The 21,945-nt window shown below is 41.6% G+C and overlaps 1 protein-coding gene across 1 annotated transcript in view; it reads right to left on the reverse strand.

Moving 5' to 3' along the window:
• The window catches only part of DIP2A (disco interacting protein 2 homolog A), an 81,931-nt gene extending 62,860 nt beyond the window's left edge, over window positions 1–19,071 (reverse strand). The window contains 1 exon segment of the mRNA XM_032692781.1: window positions 18,945–19,071. Within this exon segment, the coding sequence (XP_032548672.1) occupies window positions 18,945–19,041 (97 nt within the window). The 5' untranslated portion in view covers window positions 19,042–19,071.
• Window positions 19,072–21,945: the final 2,874 nt, after the last annotated feature.

Here is a 21,945-nt window from a genome sequence, read left to right on the forward strand (position 1 = left end):
GAGAACATCACGATGCCTTTGAAGCAGGGTTGGAAGTTTAGCACAACTTCACTGAAAATGTATGTCATTGGTAATTCTCAATTTGCAGCAGGACATTCATCCCTTTGAGAGAATTTAAGTTATCAAATTACAAAAACTTGTCTGCATGTAAAAGCAACGGTATGGAAACACACAACTACTTAATTGTAGAGTTTCATTAAAGCTGTGCAAACACAATGGAACCACTGAAACATCAAGGCCTAGAAACAAGGTAAATATTGACTAGCTAATTGTATCTTAATAACAGAAAGGGAAAGAATTTTACCAATATGTTAACAGTAGAAAACTCCATCTTCCACTTTGTGCCTAGTTACACAGTGGGACCCTCTATTTTTCAACACCATTAATTGCCTAATAAATTATACAATGCATTATCAAAACTAATAGATTTAGTCTGATAAGCCATTAGGAGTTTTGCAATTGGCATGGCACTGCTAAATGTTAGTTAGAAAATTCTATTCTGACACATATCATTTTTTCACCTCTAAGTTTCAAAGCAGTTGCAGGACAAAGGCACCACTTATATTTACAAACTAAAAAAGCCAAGGCGAGTGAAGCATGCAGTCCTGAGAGGACGTGCAAAGGCAGTGCATTCCAGGTTGTTCTGTACAATCCACATTTGTGAACTGTACATTTACAGTGGGAGAAGAGAGAGCTGGTCCCTTTTAACTCTGGAGCTGCCTGGCCTTTAACATTTACTTGCTTCATCTGCCAGGAGTCAGCATCTGACAGGGTAAAAGAAGGTTAAATAATTGGGTCAGAAAAGAAGCCTTAACAGAAGAGTTTCCAGGTTCAGTTAAGCCCAGTTAATGAATTGTTCTTACACTGCAGCAGTAAATCCTTAAGCCCCATCCACAGGGAGACAGGAAGAGCTCCAACTCTACCACTTCCCTTCTCTGCCATCAGGGCTCCCTGCAGAGCACAGACCAGACCGACAGATGCCAGCTCCATGTACACCTGTAGGTGAACAGCATCTATCAAACCAGGTACAGCCCTCATTTCTCATCATTATGGAGATCATCAATGTCCCCACCCCCCTTAAGAAGCTGAGGAAAGCTACATGCACAGGGAGGGAGCGATGGGAATCATCTGGTCCAAGGGAACGTACTGTCTGCTTCCACAAAAGCCAACAAAAGAAGTTGGAAAAAACCAGACTAGGAGTGGTCAGGCATATCAATGAACAGGATCTTTTAAAATTCAAGCCAAAAATTATTCTCTGACACAGTTATTTTGATAAGACACCAAAATGAGAAGCTTTAGAAAGGATGCTGTATGCATGCAATGTGTCCCCCTTCAAACACCATTATGAAAATGCTATTTCCAAATAACCAAAATCTCAGTGTACTGTAGAGATGAAAATATTCAGAGTTTTTGTTTATCACTTCCTGGATCCAAAGATACAATATCAAAGTAGAATAACTGTCTGGCATGTACTAACCAACCATTATAATGAATGAGGCCAGAAATAATTGTCTGAACCAAGTAATTCTGCGGTTACCCAAAAGACTTCATGAAAACTGCCTCCAAATATGCAAATCTAGAAACAACCAGATACAGAAATAGGGGAACCATATGGAAAAAACCTTTCTAAAGTCCATTTTAGCAGCAAATGCAATACACATTCCTCTCCAGTAATGCTGTGAAGAGAAGAAACTTAATGGGTAAGGAGAAATTTCTATTCATAACTCAGTTAAAATAACCAATTGCAAAACAAAATTTGTATTTTACTTGGTAATAAATGCCTCGTATCATGAAGTCATCCCTTGCCTTGAGTAACATGTGTGTAAAACCAAAAGAGATACAAACACCACTGAAGTTGTTTGAAGCTGTTAAGTTTTTGTAACTCCCTCTTTAATCTAAAGAACCTTTTTTTCTTTCACATCCTTCACACAGTCATTATGTAAGGCACAGTGATAAATTAACACAATGAATACACTTCGGACTATTAAACTGGTATGAAGTTTTATTTTTATGCTGACCTTTTTTTTTCTCTCTCCACTTATATCCACGAAGTTACCCCATCAGCTGCAAACATTTTACAGGCAACTGAGCATTTCATATTTACTAATTACAAAAAGCTCATATTCAAACTGTGGTAGCAACCACAAAGATGCCATTTAGGCACAATGCACCACACTAAAGACTAAAGCCACCTAATTCAGACCATGGGAAAATCCAACTCATTTATCAGGCCATGAAAATCATTTAAAAACCCACCAGCAAACCCCAAAGCACTCAAATCGCAGCACAACACTCAAAATTCACAGAGTACATTCAAAACACAGGAAGAGAAGGTAGGTAACCTGCAATGTCTAGTCCATACACAAGTTATTTCAATTTGTAAACTACGAAACTTCTTTAATGGATTTCTAGGTCTGGGTTTCAGGTTTGATTAGTTTCCTAACACATCGTCAGCACACCCTCAAATGCACTGTAAAATCATGCTTTTAGAGGAAAGATTTAAAGTTAATCTTGAAATAACTGGGGGGAGAGGGAGAGAACGGGAAGGAAGGGGCATGGCTACTGGGCAAAATTTTATGTTGAATGAAGACACTTTGACTTTTTAAAATAAAATGTTAGCATATTTAAAAAAAAAATCTTTATCAATATTCATGTTAAAGCTACAAAATAGCATAACACAATATAATTTTACTAAAGAATCAGACCTCACTGATATATGGGATGCATGTAAGTCATCTGACATCACAAACAGATTAAGTGATTCAGAGATCCTGGCTGAACTACAAAATGATAAACTGGAAAAAAAGAAACCAGCTGAATTATTCACAGAAGCAGGAGGCAAAGCAAGCCAGCTGGTGCACACAAACATCCTCTCGTGGTAGGAGAAAAAAAACATCAATCCCTATTAGGACCAGAACAGTTCAGTGCCTGCACACTTGGGAAGCCCCAGCATGGGTCCTGGTGGTGGTTAAACTTATTTACAATTTATTTCTAGTTGCAACACTGCTTATTAAGTGTATTTGCTCAGGAACTGGAGCTCTCCCCGAACAGCAAGAACAAAATGTTGGTAACAAAACGTAGAGCAGGGAGGTTGGACCAGATGACCCACTGTGGTCCCTTCCAACCTAACCCATTCTGCGATTCTGTGATTTCTGCCAACTGCACCTTTTCCTCATTTATCTGGTTAGAAAGAGCCAAAGGAAAGCCAGGTTTGGTGTCTGTGGTCTCAGATGCTTAAGTCCCCAGTCAGCACCTGTTTTGAGGTTGAATGTAACACAGTTCCCCCACTGCTGCCAAGGCAGGGGCTAATTAGCAGTATTTTCTATAAAGTAAGGTTTGTTAAAACCTTATTTGTGAAATGCATCTTTATTACATCAAGTCTTGAACACAAAAATCATTTTTAAATTGGTTGCTTAAGAACAAAACACATGAGGAAGAAAAAGTGAACCAACTCCAGCACAAAACAAATGTGTTTCCAGATCATCCCATGCAGTGATATCCATAATCAAAGGCCTGAGAAATACTATTTTGCAGTAAAATACCCTTAGTTACCAACATAACAATGATCCGGAAGAGCACAGTTAAGATAAAATTTGCACTAGGCCCCTCTAAAACCCCAGTGAGAGTAACCCACAAGAAAACAAAGTTTCAATTAAACAAAAAGTTTCAACAAAACCTAGTTTCAAGGAAAAACCACCAAAGGTCCTCCACTTGACACCAAACAGTTGTTTCCCTCAAGCTCTTCCATTACAACCAGCTTTTTGCACCACAGCTCCTTAACACTGAGCCCTATTAAGTAATTACTAATCACTTAATCACTTGGAATCTCTTTATTAAAATAAAAAGATTACAAGCAATTCCCTTAAAACAGTATTCATCTATGAACATTGGAAAGATCACATATTTGATGCCTTGACAGGGAAGCCCAGTACAAAAAAAAAACAACCACAAATGCAATGCTACCCAGTACCACCACACCACCCTGAGTGCCCAAAATGCAAGCCCAGACAAACAATTACAGTTACAAAGACAAACACGGGCGTACAAAAATATCAGACTCAAGCTTCTCCATTCAGCCCAACATAGTCCCTTGTGTGCAACTGCTGGGAAAATCTACATGACTACATTTATTTTTCAACAAGACCTCTGACTCATCCAGTGCACTGAAGACACATTGTTCAATGAACAGAACATTGAATAGGTTTGCATTTTGTTTTTTTAATTCTATTGCTAAGATAGGAAAGGCTTCAGAATGCAGGAGCACATGAGCAGGAAGGCCACGGATGGAGGCGCGGATTGGGGGTACTTGTGAAGGAGCAGTCATCACCTGTTTCAACCTTTTCATCCTAAAACAGATAATCTATATTTGTTTATACTCAAAATGGTCTCATTCAGACATGTCATGGAACGCAAAGTCATCTCATCCTAAATTCAGATTTAGTCTGAATGTGGATTTATTTCAAAATTAGCCCCAGGATCCCCAGCAGCAACTCTCGCTGGTGATGAAACCTGGTGAAGCAGCAACAACCTGTTGGATGCAGTACGGAAAGCAAGACCACCCAAGTACTTTAAAAAACAAAACAAACCCCAAAAAGAGATGCCACTGTTTGCATAGAAGTCAGTATCTTCAAAGACAATGCCTGGATCTGCTCTCACCTTGTATAAACTGCATTAAAATAGTTTGCAGATATGTGCAGAATCAAGCAAGCTACCGGTAAGTTGGTTTTTACTCAATCTCTTGCATTTAAAGTTAGGCAATTGGAATACAAAAGTCTCCACACAGGAAACTCACTGGCAGCAAAACTGGCCTAGTTCAAAGCAATAGGTTTGGTCACCCCTCCAAGTGCTGCAGAAGCATTTTCTCAGCCGATTGAAAGGCTAAGTTAAACACCAGCACATTAAACTGCAGTGGTTTATTATTCATTATTTTAAAAAATTAAATTAATTAAATGTTAAAATGGCTAGAGTCACTTTAGTAAATCTGTGAGTTTTAAAGGATTATGCTAAAGGGCTACCTGCTTTTTCCTTCAAAAGGGCTTCCAGGCAACACAAGAGCTCCTGGATGCGGATCACAGGAGGTGAGGGATAAAGGCAGCACAAGGGAAAGGGCAACATGACACAGGTAACATCCCCACCATTTCATGTTGCAATACTTGCCCCATCTAAGCTCACTCAGCCAGCTCTTTGAATTCCATTTCCAGAACAGAGGTTCACTTCTTTACCAAAAAAACTAAAATCTGCTTTTCAGAAGTGCTTATCAAAAGGATTTGGGATTTTTTAACATTTTATTATTATTTCTTAAATGACTAATAAAATCTGTATACTGCATTTTTGTGAAAACAACACAAAGCTATGCAATAAATTATTTTTTATTGTTGCCAGAAAAGATGGAAGTTATAAATCTGTAGCTATTTTCCCCCAATATAACAACTGCCACACAACACAGAGTTATGATTCAACGCCACCTCTTAGAGTGGTGACTGTTTGAATTACCACTAACACTTTGAAGATTTCTTCAATAAATGGAATATACTAGCATTTTTAAATTGACACCTCAAATCACGTTTAAACTCTTTGAATAATTGGCTTAAACATTCATGAGACAAAGCCACTCCTGTTCACCACAGACACATGCTTCAGGGATCTACATTGCTTTGGACTGGCATAAAAAAGTCCTTACATTGCTAATAGAGAAAATACAGACACTCCTAGAGTACAAGGATTTCAAATAGCTATAATTAGCCCCTTCATTTTAACTGATGATCAGAAGACAAGTTAATGGCCTCTATGCATTTTATAAACAGCTGTGGAATTTTAAATCAATTAAATTCCTGTTAATCTAATATGTAGAAGCAGTTGACATGACCTGTACAAATGCTGCTTCACTCCCCTTGCCCATTTATCGAATTAGATTAGGTTTCTCCGGTTCCCGTTTTCTCTCTCCAGTCTTTGAAAAGACCAGGAAAAAAATTCCACCAGAGCCACTATCCACTGCTCTGCCATGGCTTTTGTTAATTCATGAGCATTTTGCTTTTTATTCCTGGAAAAATTAAGACTCTCCAGCAGTCTGGTAAGAGAGCTGTAAAACCTGTGTCTTGAGTTCCCATCACCTATATATATTTTTTTATTATTAATTTTTTTTTAACAAGGTTTTGCTTTTGGAAATGCAACCCCTTTCCTAAGAGAATTGTCCTCGCATACCATTAACAGCTCGATTTTTCAGCCAAAATTCCACAGTTTTGAACTTTCCAGTACTCCCAAACTGCAGAGCTTTTCTGATTTTTACATGTTTTCTTAGGATGCACCTTGGTATGCAAGAAAACCACTGAATCCCAATAATCCTATATTCTCTACAATTTCATAGCTTGTGCTTCAGAAATGAGATGTTGCCTCAGAAGTTCTCTCAGGAACAAAGGCATTTTAGTTTTCTGTAATTATCTTGTCAACTTTTCCAGTGTACATGACTTAACTCATAAACCATTGGGTTTAAAATACTCAAAACCTGGCACAAGTGGATAATAATTTCAAGTCCTTATATATTTCTATTAGACACTCAAGTGCTTTTTTAACAGCTGTACTGATTAACTCATAAATTTAGGAAACAACTTTAGTTCCCAAATTCTGAAAGATGCTTAAAGAGTTTAAAATTCTAAACCTTTTCCAGTTGCTACGGTTCCCTCTCCCCAAAATTCTAGAAAGCTTCCAGAAGAATAAAGACCGAAATCAAGAAATTCTGCTTACTCATGTCAGCCTGATGCAACATCCCTAAAAAACTCTACAAGTCACTGCAGTTAGGAAAGAAAAACAGAAAAAGTAATTTAAGTCAATACTCTGCATGCAGATTTTCCTTAAGATCCTGTTGCGACTTGTTCTGTTGTGAGCACAAAAAAAATTCACTACAATAGCCACAAGTAAAGTCCCTTCCTGCAGAAGCTGGGAATCAGGGATGTTATTAACATGGCGTCAACATTCATTAAAATGTACAGAAACACCAAAAGGAGGTTAAAGATATCAAGGTGATATTCTTCTGTCAAATGACATTTTTTTATGTTTATTTCTATTTTTAGGCCTCACTTTAAGCAGCCCTCAGTTAAGGACCTGCTGCTCAGAATCCCTGCGAATAAATTCACTTGTATTCAAGATTCTCCAAGAAGCGTCCTGTGAAAGCCTTGATATATCAGAAACTTCTTGAAACACCTAAAAAACCTAAGATGAGCCAACATTTGTTAATTAGCACCTAAGAAAGGTTAGGAACTAATCAAGGTTTGCTTCAGCACTGGTTCTCCAAGTAAATGAGCTTTAAAGGTCTCTTCCAACCCAAACTTTGTGAATCTATGCTATGATACAAGAAATAAGTGGAATAACGATGCCTTCTGGTTTTATATAAAAAAAAAAAATTCAATTTCTTCCAAAAATTTCTCTAGTAAACATACCAATAGTTATTTTTTTAAATGTTCATGCCAGTTAAGTGTAGACTGCATAAGCTAGCAATTCCATAAGAATTTGAAAATACTTGGATATGCCTGAAACCAAATAAATCACTTATCTAGAGAAAGCAGTCCAAAACCTGAAGATGAATCTCAAAGGAGTAACACCAATACCTATAAGGTTGGTAAATGGATTTTTTTTAAACATAAGTTTCCTTAGTCTTAAAATATAACCCACTGGCATTTACCATGAAACACCAATTTAATTGTTTAATTCCATTAAATACATATGACATCACTGCTGCTAAAATATCTACAAATCCACAAACCTGCAAACGTTACTATTTATCACCTGGTTTATCATTTGAAGGTAGTATGTCAATGATTTTGGGGAGGGGAACAGGGGTTGAGGTGGGGCAGGTCACCTCCTCTGGTCTTGTGCTTACAGAAATATCTCTATTAAAATCAGTCTGAACCACATTCTGCTGAAGATACTTACACCAATTACACACAACAATATTAATTTCTAGTGAACAGTCATAATTGTAAACTAGGCAATGGTCTTTACACAGCATCAGGTAACAATTTTACTGCAGTCATTCTCCCAAATATGATATCCAGTGACAAGGACTACAAACAAATTCTCAAGTTTTGAAGTTCACACTTTCCCTTATAAAAGGGCATTGAAGACTTACTTCATGTGATGAACACAATTTTGATAACATCAATACTACATGAATCATCAGTCTATCCCACAGTCCCTTCAAGCACCCCAGGGAATTATCTCACACCGATTCAGAATCTCTCTTTCTTTTGCAGTGTCAAAATATTGCTTGTTTGAACACAGCAAGGCTACCTCTTGTCATGAGTCAGTTTACTGGGCTTCCCAAACTGCACCAGCTGCACCAACACATCACTGAAGCCCTGCACAGTACAGCTCAAAGTTAAGCACCAAGTGTCTGTTAGTTCACCTCACTACTTACAGATACTCACTTTAAAGAAAGCTAAAGCCTCCAAAAAGCTTGTGGGTTATCACCAGTGCTGAAGACTTTGGACAGGACTGGATAAAACCAAGAAAAGGCTCTTTCCACAGTCAGGAAAAATCTGTTTGTAGCACAACAGTGACCAAATTGGCCTGACTCAAAAAGGGAACAACCCAAATAAATGATAAAAGCAACCCTGATGCAAGAGCTTGCCCCATGGAAGATGCAGTGAGGTGCAGGAGGGCACAGAAAACAAGTAATGATCACAAAAACAAGTTGTCAGATATAAGCTCTGCACACGTTTTGTATGTTTAAAATTATTTTCATTTTTTCCCCTCTGGATACAAGCCAGAGAACACAGGGGAGAAGGATCAGCAATACAGCAGTTGTGTAAGTCACTGAGTTTGTCAAATCTAATTTATACAGCTTCCATTTCAAATGAAAGTACAAGACCCCATTTATTTCCTACTATCTACCATTTACTGGCTTCACTAATCATTCTGCTACTCCTCCTCCATAGGCTCAAACCAGCCTGTAAGCACCTTCATCATCACAACTCCCTGCTGCAAAGACTCTGCAACAAAGACTTATCTCAGTTTAAGGTCCATACAACTTGCTGGGGCAAAGTAATACAGATCAGGATTTACACACAGTCATTTTATCATTAAAATATGATTTATAATCTTAACAGTAGCATAAAATTAGAATATCGAGCCATAGCCACAACCAAATACAGAATACGAGTGTAAAGGAGGGGGTTTGTAGTTCAGTGTGTTCTGTGCCACAAGCTACTGTTAGTAACAATGAGGTAAAAAAAAAAAAAATCACTGAAAAAGAAAAGGGCAATAACTACATTGATACCTTTCGTAGATCTTCATCCCATGGTCTCTGGAATAGCCCCTGCCTCCTGTAAAAACCTCTGTTACAGGTATTCCCAGCACCCAAAGTTCTTCCTTCAATTAGCAGAACCTAAACATTCTCAAGGGCACCTAAAAACAGCTTTTGTTAGAAAGGGAAGACCCTCATTTTTTAATGGTCAGTCTCAGGCACCGATAAATTTATAAACTGATGTCCTATGGAAATAAAACCAAACCAAATCAGAACAGTGCCAACATCTGCTAAAACCCGAATCTGAAGAAAACTATGACTTTGCACTCATTTAAGCAATAGTTGCTGATACATCTAATCCTGGCCTCACCATCGTGAAAAGTTTAGAATCATAGATCTAATTTGCTCCAACCACTAAGTTAATCAAAAGAGATTAAAAAATCCTCATTTCCTTAACACATTCCTTCATCTTGCACACGATCACATTGGTTGATTACTATATCAATGCTTTTAAACAACTTGTTTATTGAATTATTCATGAAAAGCAAACCTTACCAACAAGGCAGCTGTAGCTGGAAAGTGAGAGTAGGGAAAACAACATGCACCATCTCGACTCCTGTGCTACTGCTCAAACTGACAAGTCCCAGTTACACTCCTGCATCTGAACACCACAAATATACCGTTCCTCAGTTTGCCAAACTGCTCAAGGCAGACAAACACACAACCAGCAAAAATACAACACAAAAGCCCACAGCAGCCAAACTAATCCTTACCTCCCTCACTGGTGTTTCTGGGGGCACTGTTAAGCGCAGCCCAAAAGTCAGTTGAGACTACGTGGAGTCAAACTGGGAGGAACTCCAGAGTGATGCTCTCAACACACTTGCACCAGAGCAAAGGAAGAGTGAAAAAAAAAAAAAAGAAAGAAGACCTCTAGTTCCTGCTAGGAGTGATGCTGGGTTAATCAGCTCGAGTGCTAAGAAGTTTCAAGGTCATAAATTTTACTATGCAAGTGTCTAACCCAAGAGCAGTAGAAACAAGGCAAAGAGCAAGAGTGAGCATCCCAAGTACAACCATTGTAATTCCTATAACATGTACTACAACATCAACCAGCTGGTTTACAAAGTTTAACTTTCTTAGTGGTTGTTACCTAGCAAATGAAAACTTGTGTTAAAAAAAAAATCAGAAAAAATGCTCAAATCTAAATACTCGCTTTCTTCAAATACCTTTTCTGAAAGAAAAACAAAGGGAAAAATCTTTACTGAGCTCCCATCTCTGAAAACAGTGAATATTCTTTGCAAAATGAAGTAACTCTCACCAAATCATACAAAAACAACTCAAATGAGAAACGTCAGTACTTCTGTCAGACAACATGTAACTGCAAACAAACATTTTCCCTTTTCCTAACCCTGCCCCCCCCAGTGCTCTCGCAACATGACCTGACAGGCTTTCTTTGCAACAACACATTCCAGCATTTTCTTCACATTTCCTACTCCTTATAACGTAAGGTGGAAATCTCAGTGTGGGACTTTGACAGAATTCTGGCTTAATGACAGGAAGACGGTATGGAGGGAGCTGAAGCTCCTCCAGTTATATCCAAACCACCTCCCGTAACAGGTTTTCATTTCTCCGTAAGCAAATAACTTTTCAAACCCTATCTGATAAAACGCTGAGTTGGTTGGTATTTTCCTTATATTTGATGAATCCCAGAGCTGTGGGGCAGTAACATATTGATTATGACTCGTGGGAGCTTTCATATTTAAGTTTTAGAAGGACAAAAACAGCTACAACCAGCAAGGCCAGCATTTCATTCCAGGCTGGATCCAGGACAGACTGAAGAAACAGCCACACAGATACAGGCAGATGCTGAGAAAAATTTATTTTGGGAACAGATTCATGTTGCAGCTAAGCTGCATTATTGGCACCCTCCTTCATCCTTCTGCCCTCAACCCAATCCAGCTCTGAGGCCATCTGGCTATAACTAGGTAAAAGGAAAAATGATTAAAAAAATCAAATATTTGAGCCACAGTGAATGAAATAAAAAGCCAGAATAAAGGATGATTTACATCTATCTTCATAATATCACAACACCAGCTATAAGTTTATTTTCAGTGTCCCTAAATAACAAATTCTAGAAGAGGCAGATTTCTGTAAGACACTAGCAGCATCCAGCAGGAACAACGAACAAGAAGTCCCTGTTAGTGAAGGGATGAGGCCCAATCAGATTCATGAGTTTTTGGAAGTCCCTCCAAGTTCTTAAAGGGATGTACACAGAGATAATAAAATAGGAATGTCTTGACCTTCAAAAGGTAACAACAGACACAGAGGACTCTTAAGAGCTGTTTCTTTCTTCAGTGAATTGTAAATTGCAGACACTGGCTACAAGGCACAAGCTTCAACACAGGAAAACAACAACAACAAAAATCCACAGATTTGTGAGAAAGTGGTAGAAGGATACGATGAAGTTTTGGAGGCTTTAATGATTCAGCCACACATTTCAATTGGTCCCCTGAATTCTGCATTGCAGAACTGCTTTCTTCAATCTCAGCACAGGAAAACCATACACTCAATTTTACTGCACACCATGCTGGAGTAATGGTTGGACTCCATGATCTCAGAGGTCTTTTCCAGCCTAAATGATTTTGTGACCTTCAAACCTGGGTTTGCAATCATCACTTCAAGAAAACTCAGGCAAATGCATCAAGTTTATGTTTCCTCAAGAGCTACAAACCTTGTGCCAAGAAACTGTCAAATACTTTGATACTTATTTCAAGGTAAATACACAGGTTCTTAATAACCAAATAACTGTCATGTAATCAGAGAGACTGAAATGTTTTGCCTCTCTCTTTGCATACTTAAAAAAAGTCTTTCTTCCAGTAACAGAATGGGGCGATCCATCTGTAATTCAGCTGTATGAAATGTCACCAAGCAGGCACCTTGGGCATCTTGCCTCTGTGTCACACCGTTCTTCAGCCCAAGAGATGCCACAGCCCTTCCTCAATGAAATCACGCTTCAGAAGAATAGTTTATTCCTTTAAAAAACCCTAAACCAACCCAAAGAAAAAAATGCCCTAACAGCATTTTAACTAGCAAATGGGAAAAAAAAAGTCACTTCATGTTCTCAAGACTGACAGAACTTCATTTAAGTATGGGGGAAGGATGGGGAGGAAGAACACAGGACAGTGATCAATGTTAATTTTATAAAGGTCTACTTACTTCATAAATATGTGCATTTATGATTTTAGGGAAAACATATTTTTGCACGAGAACACATGGAAAAAATATATTTAATTTTCTTAAAGTACAAGTTGCCATCATACTACTGTTCCGCACAGGTTTTAACCTTCCTTGACAAAGCAACATATAAAAGAATAACAAGATTTACACCTAACTGGTTGACTCTGAAATTCTGCTTTGATTGGAAAGGAAGTTGATGACCTAGCACTCCCAGTTCTCCTGGTTGGGTATTTGCTGTTTCCTCTAAGTGATAAAAAGGTAGCAGCACAGATTTAGTCCTTTCATTTTTTAAGCCTTTAAGTGCATCAGCATCACTCCTAAGCTGAAAGCCACGGACAACAAAATAAGAGTGGATGTCCTTCTGCATATCCTCACTACTCCCAAAAGTGTTTCATTAGAAACAGCTAAAGGCAAAAAGTGTAAAGATGCTCTCAGCTAAGATTAGACAGCTTGCTCATCATCCTCCCATGTTCCAGAAGGTGGGAAAGAAAAAAGGGGGTGGGGGCAGTAGAATAACAGTGATGGAACAGACGATGGGGGAGTGGGAACGAGAGTGAAAGTGAAGGTTTTTTACAGGTGAAAACCACGAACAATCGTATTATTCCACCAGTGCAAGTGTTTTCTAGTATGGGTGCTAATATTTTAGGTCACCTCAACAAGAGCCCCTAAACTGCTCCTCACTACCTTCCAAAATACAGGGGAGAACAAAAAAAAAAATCTGCTCTGATCATTCAGCACATCAGACATGGCAAGAAAAAGAAAATGGGTCAATTTGCTTTACTCTCCCAATGCAGAAGGGTTCAGAGGACTCTGAACTCTTCACGCCACCTCTGGTAACAGCCACCTCTCTTAAATCTCTAATTTATGAATTAATTCTACTGAGGACATAGTGAGGTTTGGATAAAACCTCTGCCGTAGCACATTTCCGACCGGTGACTGAGCAGTGACAGTGTGTTCCCCTTTCTGAGGAACACGCTTTTCATTTGAAAAAAAAGGATCCCTTGTGTATGGTAACCACAAATGGCTTGCAAGGGTAACTACCCCATGCTACAAGACTGCCCTGAAATAAATAAATAAATCAGTAATTAAATAAATCAAGACCCTGCTTCCCTGTGTACACAGTGTGACTGTTCCAGTCACAGACCAGGCCTAAGGTAGCCTGAAGGACGTCAGCCAGGTGCCAGGACCTGCACCAGGTGTTAACGTGTGAGAACAAGCTTTGTAGGCTTACTCAGTCCCCATGGGCATTTGGCAAGCCCCAGGTACTATCACACAATTAACAGTTTCTGTTAGAGAGCCCAGAAATTAAGCAAGAAGGATGCTGCAGGTTGTGTTTCACAGACTGCCATCTGTCTCCCCAGTCCCAACAGTTCTTCCCACTGACAGTCTCAGATCATATTTATTTCCAAGTATTAAAATGATAGCAGAAGACTTCCGTAACAGAAAACTACCACTTTAAGACCAGAAAAAAACCTCCCAAATACCATGCTTTATGACAAGAATAATAATATGTGAAAGTGTTTGTGTTTGTCTCTTCCTCACCAATTTCACATACAGAAATTCAGTACCACGTCAATACTGCCAGTGTAACAAAAGCCCTTAAACTTTTCAGCTCCCACCACTACCTTTAGGTTTTATAAGAAGGGTGTTTTGACCAAAAGCAAGTACTATTTTATCAATTTATTTTAAAAAAACCCAACTAGACTTATTACAAAAGTATTTGCTGAAGCATTGCTGGAATATTTCCAGTAGCCAAAAATGTCAGACATTAAACACCTTTAATTTTTTTCAGGAAATACTTCATAGCTGATACCTTCTTCCACTCAGGAATTACCTGCAGTACTCAAAACATGCCAAAAAACCCCAAACCCCATAAAAGGAAAAAAAAAAAACCCAAATCAAAACACAAAAAAGCCCAGAGAAAGCTTCCTTGTCATACACACAAACTCTTCCTTTCTTAAATAGGAAATAAACTAGGATGAAAATCATGTCAGAGTCAGCTTTCAGCCCAGGCAGATGTAAACATCTGCTGGGGAACCTGCACACTGACCACTCCATCTAAACTGCATCATTTGCCAATAAAACTCAACCAGGCTCAGAATAAACCTAAGAGCACTGTGTTAGGAGCTGCAAAATATACATCCTAAATAAACCAAGGAATAAGATTATAATTAAGATGGTAAGGACAATACATTTCTATCTCAAGACTAAGCCTGCAGCCTGTCTGACAGAAGCCATTGAGAGCAGCATTCCCCATCTGGCAATTCGTGGAGTAACAAGACAGATTTGAACTAGTAAAAAAAAAAAAAAATCTCTTCAGCCTCTTTACAGCAGGTAATCTCTGTTTAGAGTTTCAGCTTAGTTCATAGAATCATTAAGGTTGGAAAAGACCTCCAAGATCATCAAGTCCAAACTAAGACCTACCTACAAATTCGTTGAAAACAGAAGAAAACCCAAATCCATACATTTAACGTTTAAAGCTGTTCAGAAACTCAGACAACAAAAAGTGTTTTACCATTAACACACTGGTCAAACACCACTTTAGAGTCTGTACACCCACATTTTTCTTTTCTCAGCTTTCACTCAGATTTTACTGAACACAAATCCAGTGTTGTGCATCCAAATGGCCCAGTCTCAGTGGACCCAGAGAGCAACAAGCCCAAAAATTTCCAAGAAAAGAAACAAACGTAGTCATATGTTCTTGTAAGTCCCTGAACTGCTGTCTGAGGTCATTGCCACCACCAACAATTCTAGAAGACAAAGCCATCACAAGCTGACTACAGGTCCTTGTTCCTACATGGACACCTAACACAGTTTTATCTTTGACTACTTCTACTCCTATGTATCTTGTCCTTAGATGAGCAAGGAAAAAGAGAAGCATCTTCCACCATAAATAACCTGGAAGAAGCAAAAAATGACCCAATTCCACATCCCCAAGGCTTAGGGGAGTAAAAGTGAAGCTGCTCAAATGTTGCCCTACTCTCTTCAGAAAGAGGTCTTCAAACGTCAGGAGTTATTTTGGCCCAGGAAAGGCTTCACGATCTCTCAGGCTTTTCTGTTACCCAAAACATGCATTTCATTGCATAAGCAAGTGAAGTATAGCTATGTGCCATGGAAAAAATGCAGCAGAAAAACTGGGAAAGCTCTGAAAAGGAAAAGAATAAAAATGAGGACAAGAGAAGAGAGAGTTCTCTCTGCACAAGAGAACAGTCCAAAGTTGTTTCAAGGTACGGCTTTCAACTGAAATGTGGTTTTCATGAAAGTACAAATTATACAAGCCACATCTGTTTCTAAATGAGACCTGCTCTTTAAAATTATCATACCTTAATAAAAAGTAGTGCACAAGTACACTTAGATACATAAAAATACACAGAAATGTATGATGCACTATCATAGAACAGGTACAGGCTTTAAAAGGCACATTGATGCTTTCCCTGCGAAATCTCCACTGCCAACTGGAATTATTTTTTTTTTTTTAAAGAACCATTTATAATCTTATCTCTCTTTCAGAACACAAAAGAAAAAACCACCACCAACAAAAAACTCCACCAGTGTTTTACAGCGACTAATAAAAAACCATGAAGTACTGGAGCTGCACAGCACCCCCGTCATGCTTTGACACAGATCCTGCCAGGCTCATTAGGGAACTCTGCATCTTTCCATTACATCAGAAAGCTGCAGCATCTTACAGTCTTAAGGTAAGCAAGCTTAGTCCACAGATCCATCAGCTGTAGCTCAGCTTAGGTGCCAGGCAAGGTCTCAAAATTGTCCTTACCTCCCAAAAAGGTTGTGGCACATCTCTTAGTTTTCTTAACAAAATTCACTACTTTTGTTCAACAAGAAAGAAAATACAGTGCTGATGTAACAAGGCCTCACAGCAGCATCATTCTAGGGTAACTTTTTTATCCCCCGCTATTTTTCCAATACATGAAGAATACAAACAATGCCAATCAAGAGATTAGGATCTTGGAAATGCGAGGGATCCAACACAGTGCACATGATCGGAATTGCAGCATGAGTTGGCATTCCATCCCCATCCAAAACTCTTCTCAGTCAAATGCTTTATTTAGGATTTTGAGTCGCCTTTAGAAAGTACCAATGTACTCGTGTCTCCATTCTTCTCTACATCTAAACACAAATGCTTTTCCCAACTTTTGCTACAACAACTTGGGGAAAAGTCATCTTCCTGATTTATTTATAGGTGAAAATAATGTAAGCAAAGAGAACAGACATTACTCCTGCCTCAGCACAGTACATATAACACTTCGATTAACAAAGTACATACACAAATTAGAAAGGAATTTGCTCTTGTGTTTCTTCCTTTCTCCCTTCACACTTCCTCTCAGATGATGGGAACATCTTTCCAAGTACTGACCTTCTCTAACTTGTGGCATATGCAGCATAATCTTAAATTGCTATTCCTTCCTCTCCAAATGAGCAAGTTCTGAGCATTAATGACAGAGGGGTCCACTAAAAGCTTCGCATACAAACCTCAAGCAAGCACGTAACATATCACCGGGTGGCGAAGAACTACTTGCAAATACTTTCAAGTCTTTGAGGAAAAGCAGAAAAGGACTCATATCTAAGCTCATAAACTAGGTCTTCGGGTGGTCAAGAAATTTGAGCTCACATAACCACTTTATCCAATCAATTAATCCAGCAGCAACACAGCAATACACTTTCCATATCAGACCCCCTGCACTAGGACACTTTGCAATCACTCCAGGTGTTTCACAGGTTTAACATGCTGCAGACCTACCTGTTAAAAAAATGCTCCATCAGTTAAACAAACACACAGTCAGGAACTGCACAGCACAGGAGCCAGCCCCAGGAACCCCAGGTGACCTGCACGCAGGCATACAGGAAGGCACACAGGAAGAGCCACTGTGCCCAGTGTGGCCACGCCGTGAGAGCACATGGTCCCAGCTGCACACACAGCAGAGCACAACTCAGGGGAACTCCTCTTGCACAAGCACCAGGGCATGCCAGGTACTGCTTCCGACCTCGCTAGCAGGCGTGCAGCGACAGGTTACACTTGGACAACAAAGTTATCCATCCTACACCTTTCCCCTGCCGCTGCACCAGAGGTTCCACACTGGAGGCGAGGACAGCGGACCTGTGAATCATTTCCTAAACCATGACCTGAGTGAGACAGTGTATTTAGGTGAAATAACCCCAGTTTTGCCCACCTGAACATGCTGATTTGAATACTGCAACACCTGAGGAGAGGACTGAATGCTCCCACCCCCAGGACCGTGGACAGCATTAACAGGTTTTTTAGCTCTTCTATTCCAATGTGCAGCTTGACAATGTAGCTGAGGAAAATTCAGTGAGTATCTGCTCCCAGAAAATGCTGCCTCGGTCACCTCTGCCGTGCCATGCTCTCCTGCACCAAGTGCCTACACCTGCCTATCTGCAGGACAGGCCATGCCAAGGGACTAATAAGCAAAAAAAATCCTCCCCCACCCTTCACCAAGATACCATGTCCAACTCCCACTGCAATCACAGAAGGGCTGTTACCACCAAACACCAGCCTGGAGGTGAAAGGGAAGGAATGTTTCCTTTTGGGGGCTGAAAACCCACAGAATGGTCACTGTGACCCTTTGCATGGCACTGCATCTTGCCACCTCTGACCAAGGGCTCATTAATGCACAGGACTGGAGCCCCTCTGCTCTGGAGCCAGGCTGGGAGAGCTGGAAGTGTTCAACCTGGAGCAGGAAGGCTCCAGGGAAACCATAAAGACCCTTCCACTGTCTAAATGGGCTCCAAGAGAGTTGGAGAGGGGCTTTGAACAAGGGACTGCAGTGACAGGACAAGGAGGAAAGGCTTCCCACTGACAGAGGAGAGAGATGGATTAGATATTGGGAAAAAATTCTTCCCTGTGAGGGTGGGGAGGCCCTGGCACAGGTTGCCCAGAAAAGCTGCGGCTGCCCCATCCCTGGAAGTGTCCAAGGTCAGGCTGGATGGGGCTTGGAGCAGCCTGGGCTAGTGGAAGGTGCCCCTGCCCATGGCAGGAGGGTGGAACAAGATGAGCTTTAAGGTTCCAACCCAAACCATTCTGTGATTCTGTGGCTCTACAGAAATGGAGTGAACATCACCATATTCCTGCCCGTATATACAGGGAAGCACAAAAACGTTGGGAATTAATGAGAGATCCAAAGCGAGAGGTTTAAGGTTTCAGCTACAGTTAGGAATAGACATTGAAACTAAAAAAAAACCCAAAAACCAACTGTCTTTCCAGCGCATCCAGCCGCGCGCTAACCGGCCATTTGGAAGTGCTCCCGAGGGAGGCTCCGCAGCCCCCGGCCGAGGGCTCCGGCAGCTCCGCCGAGGGGCGAAGCCGCCGCCAGCCCCAGGTCCCCCTGGGCAGCACCGCGCCCGCACCACCCCGGGCGGGCGGCCGGAGCCGCCCGCGGCCTCCCCGCCGGCCGGGCCGGGCCCCGCAGCGCGGCCGAGCCGCGTCCCCGCTCACCCTCAGACAGCTCCAGCTCCAGCTCCGCCAGGCTCTCGCGCACCTCGGGCGGCAGTGGCACGGCCTCCAGCGCGCAGCCCCCGCGCTCCGCCGCCATGGCGCGGGCGGGCGAGCAGCCAGCGGACCCCGCCGGAGCCGCCGCCCAGCGCTGCCGCAGGTGGGGCCGGGGCGGGCCGGGGGCGGGCCGGGGGCGGGCCGGGGCGGGCCGGGGCGGGCCGGGGGCGGGCCGGGGGCGGGCCGGGGGCGGTCCGGCCGGGCCGGGCCGGGCCGGGCCGGAGGGGAGGGAAGAAGGGCGGGAGGGAAGGAGGGAGGGAGGGGCCGCCGCCCCCCCGCCCCGCGCAGCCGCCGCCGCACCGCCCGCGCCCGGGGCGGGCCGGGGCCGGGCCGTAGTAGGGCCCGCCCGCTGCCTCATCCCCCTTTTCCCTTTCTTTCCTTCCTCTTCCCCTTCCTTTCCTGTTTCCCTTCCTCTGTCCCTGCTCTGCTGAGATCACTTCCTGAAAGTACCGAAACTGCCCTTTCCCTCCCCACTTCTTTCCTCCAAACAGAAAAATAGGAACTGTGAGCGAGCGTGAAGCCCGGGCTCCTCCTCTCCGCCCCAACCCAACCCACGGCGTGTCCCAGGATAGGATATGGAGATATTCATACCACAGAATTCCAGTATGACAGCCTAGATGTAAAGTGGTGCCTGAGACTGTATCAAATAAATAAATAAATAAATATGTCTTTCCTAAAGCCAACCACCTCTCAAAGGGCGCTAGAGACCAGAGGAAACACTTGGTTTGGTTCCACATGCAACCACAAGTTCCGGTGTGAGTGGGTGTGGCAAGACACCACGGGCATGATGAACTTCTGGCATTCCTGCAGCCTCCCAATGACTTGGGCAAAGGCAAATCCAGGACCTTGCCTGTGGTCCTACCAGGACTGCTCTGCCAGTAAGAATAACTTTCCTGGAACCAGAAAACAGGCAAGAAATCTGGGGAGAAGTTTTCTGCGCAAAACAGCTACCCCACTTGGGGTGATTGGGTTTACATTGGTATCACATATGGGGTTTCCAATTTCTCTGCTCATGTTACTGAGGTCAACATGTGTCCTGTGCGACTGCCCTTCCAAGGGCACAGGCACATCACACCAGCACTGGGAAAACCACACTGCTTAAAATTTCACCCCCAATACCAGGCAGAAATGTTTCTGCTTCCACTGTCCTTCAGAAAGCCATCTGTGGTATCAGGGAGCTGGTGGGAACGTAGCCACAGGTAATACCTATAGCTCAGATCCTGAAAGACTGCCCTGCCAGGGCTTGGGAAGAGCCCTGCGTGTCTTGGGACATAAAAACCCCCCTGTAGATTGATTAAAAAATGTGCCAATGCAAAGCCAAATTCCCTTGAAGCAGAACTATCCCTATGATGTGCCAACCACCCTTTAAAAGGTAATTTTACATGTCTAACTAAAAGTGTCAGATTTTAAAATTAGTCATTAATTTGGATTTGCAGTGTCAGTACTGAGTGGCTCACTCTGAGCAAAGGCCCTCTGGTATCACAGCCTTGCTTACAGTCAACACTGAACATTCAGGTGTGAGTATGCAATTACAGATTTGATTTAGTGCCAGTTCTGAACTCTGCTCTAGAAATGTGCATTGTTCCCAACAGAGCATAAACTCATGCTGTGCTAAGCAAAAAGGGCACCAGCACCATTCAGTGTGCAGTTTGACAATGTTGCATCGAGTCTTAAGACTCCTAGAATCTGATTTTTAAAAGAATTATGATGCACTGAGCCAGCATAAACTGTCAGTTCAAACTGGTTTAGAACTCTAGACCAAAAGGATGAGGAGGCAGTGGGAAAGGTCTTACCAACATCCACAGGCAGTAAATCACCAGTTTGCTGAAGAGCCAGGACAGCATCTCTGCTGTATCCAGCATGGTTCAGGTACAGCAGTCCATCAAGCCGGGCCCCATGTAATCCAGACTCTTCCTTCATTTAGGGCTGATCCTGGAGCTCCACAGCATTTCCTCCACATGGCACAGACACTCTTGGCACTGCTCACAGGCCACAAACTGCTCCTCAGCCCTACCCTGCCCCTCGACCAGGCTCATGTCCCACCCCACTTCTTGGAGGCCAGGCTCCTCTATCTTCAATCTTCTATCTCTACCACCTTTTTTTTCCAGAGAACTAAATGGTGATCTACCTGACAGATACATAAGGGCTTACCAGGACCAATATGGGATAAAAGCAGTTAAATAAGCAATAAAACAATCTGAGACAAACACCAATATATAACTGTCAATACCCTGTAGAGAAAAATCTTGTAACAGGCTGCAGCAGAATAATCTGCCTCCAGAAGAGATTTTTCTGATGCTCCAAAGTTAAATGCCACATCTGCTTCAAAGGTAGATCATGTTTCCAGGGGTTTAAAATATTTCTGGTATTATAATTCTGCCTATACTTTTTCTAAAGAAATACAGAAGTATCACAGAAAGAAGTCTTATTCAGCATGATATTTGGAATCTCTCTCATTTTTGCACTGAGACATTGTGATTGGAAATGGATTTGCCACCAGAATGCCTCTTTCCTCTCCTCTGACCAACTTCATATACATTTGGAACTGCCCCCGTGAAGGTACCTGCACACATACTGGACAGAGGATAAGATTTGCAACCAGGTGTTTCACTAACACTAGAGGTAGATACAGTTCAGAGGTTTTGTTTGGTAGGTTTGGCCAAAAATGCAGAGTTAAACAAAAGTTATGAGCCTTTTGAACTAAAGAAAGGAAGCTAAAAGTGTCCAGAGTAAATAGGACAGACTGAGGGAAGGAGAACTTACTTACTGTCAAACCAGAAGAGCAAACCCTAAATTCACAGATGGCTACAGGTATCTTTGATATTCGTGACAGTATTTGAGCTGTTCCTTTAGTCAGAATGATCCTACAGAAATATTAAAGCCCAAACAATTTTAGGAACAGCAAGATGAGTAAACAGGTAAGGTGAAAACAAATAACCATACGATG

This window comes from Chiroxiphia lanceolata, chromosome 7 (genome assembly GCF_009829145.1).
Source record: "Chiroxiphia lanceolata isolate bChiLan1 chromosome 7, bChiLan1.pri, whole genome shotgun sequence".
NCBI classification, from domain to species: domain Eukaryota; kingdom Metazoa; phylum Chordata; class Aves; order Passeriformes; family Pipridae; genus Chiroxiphia; species Chiroxiphia lanceolata.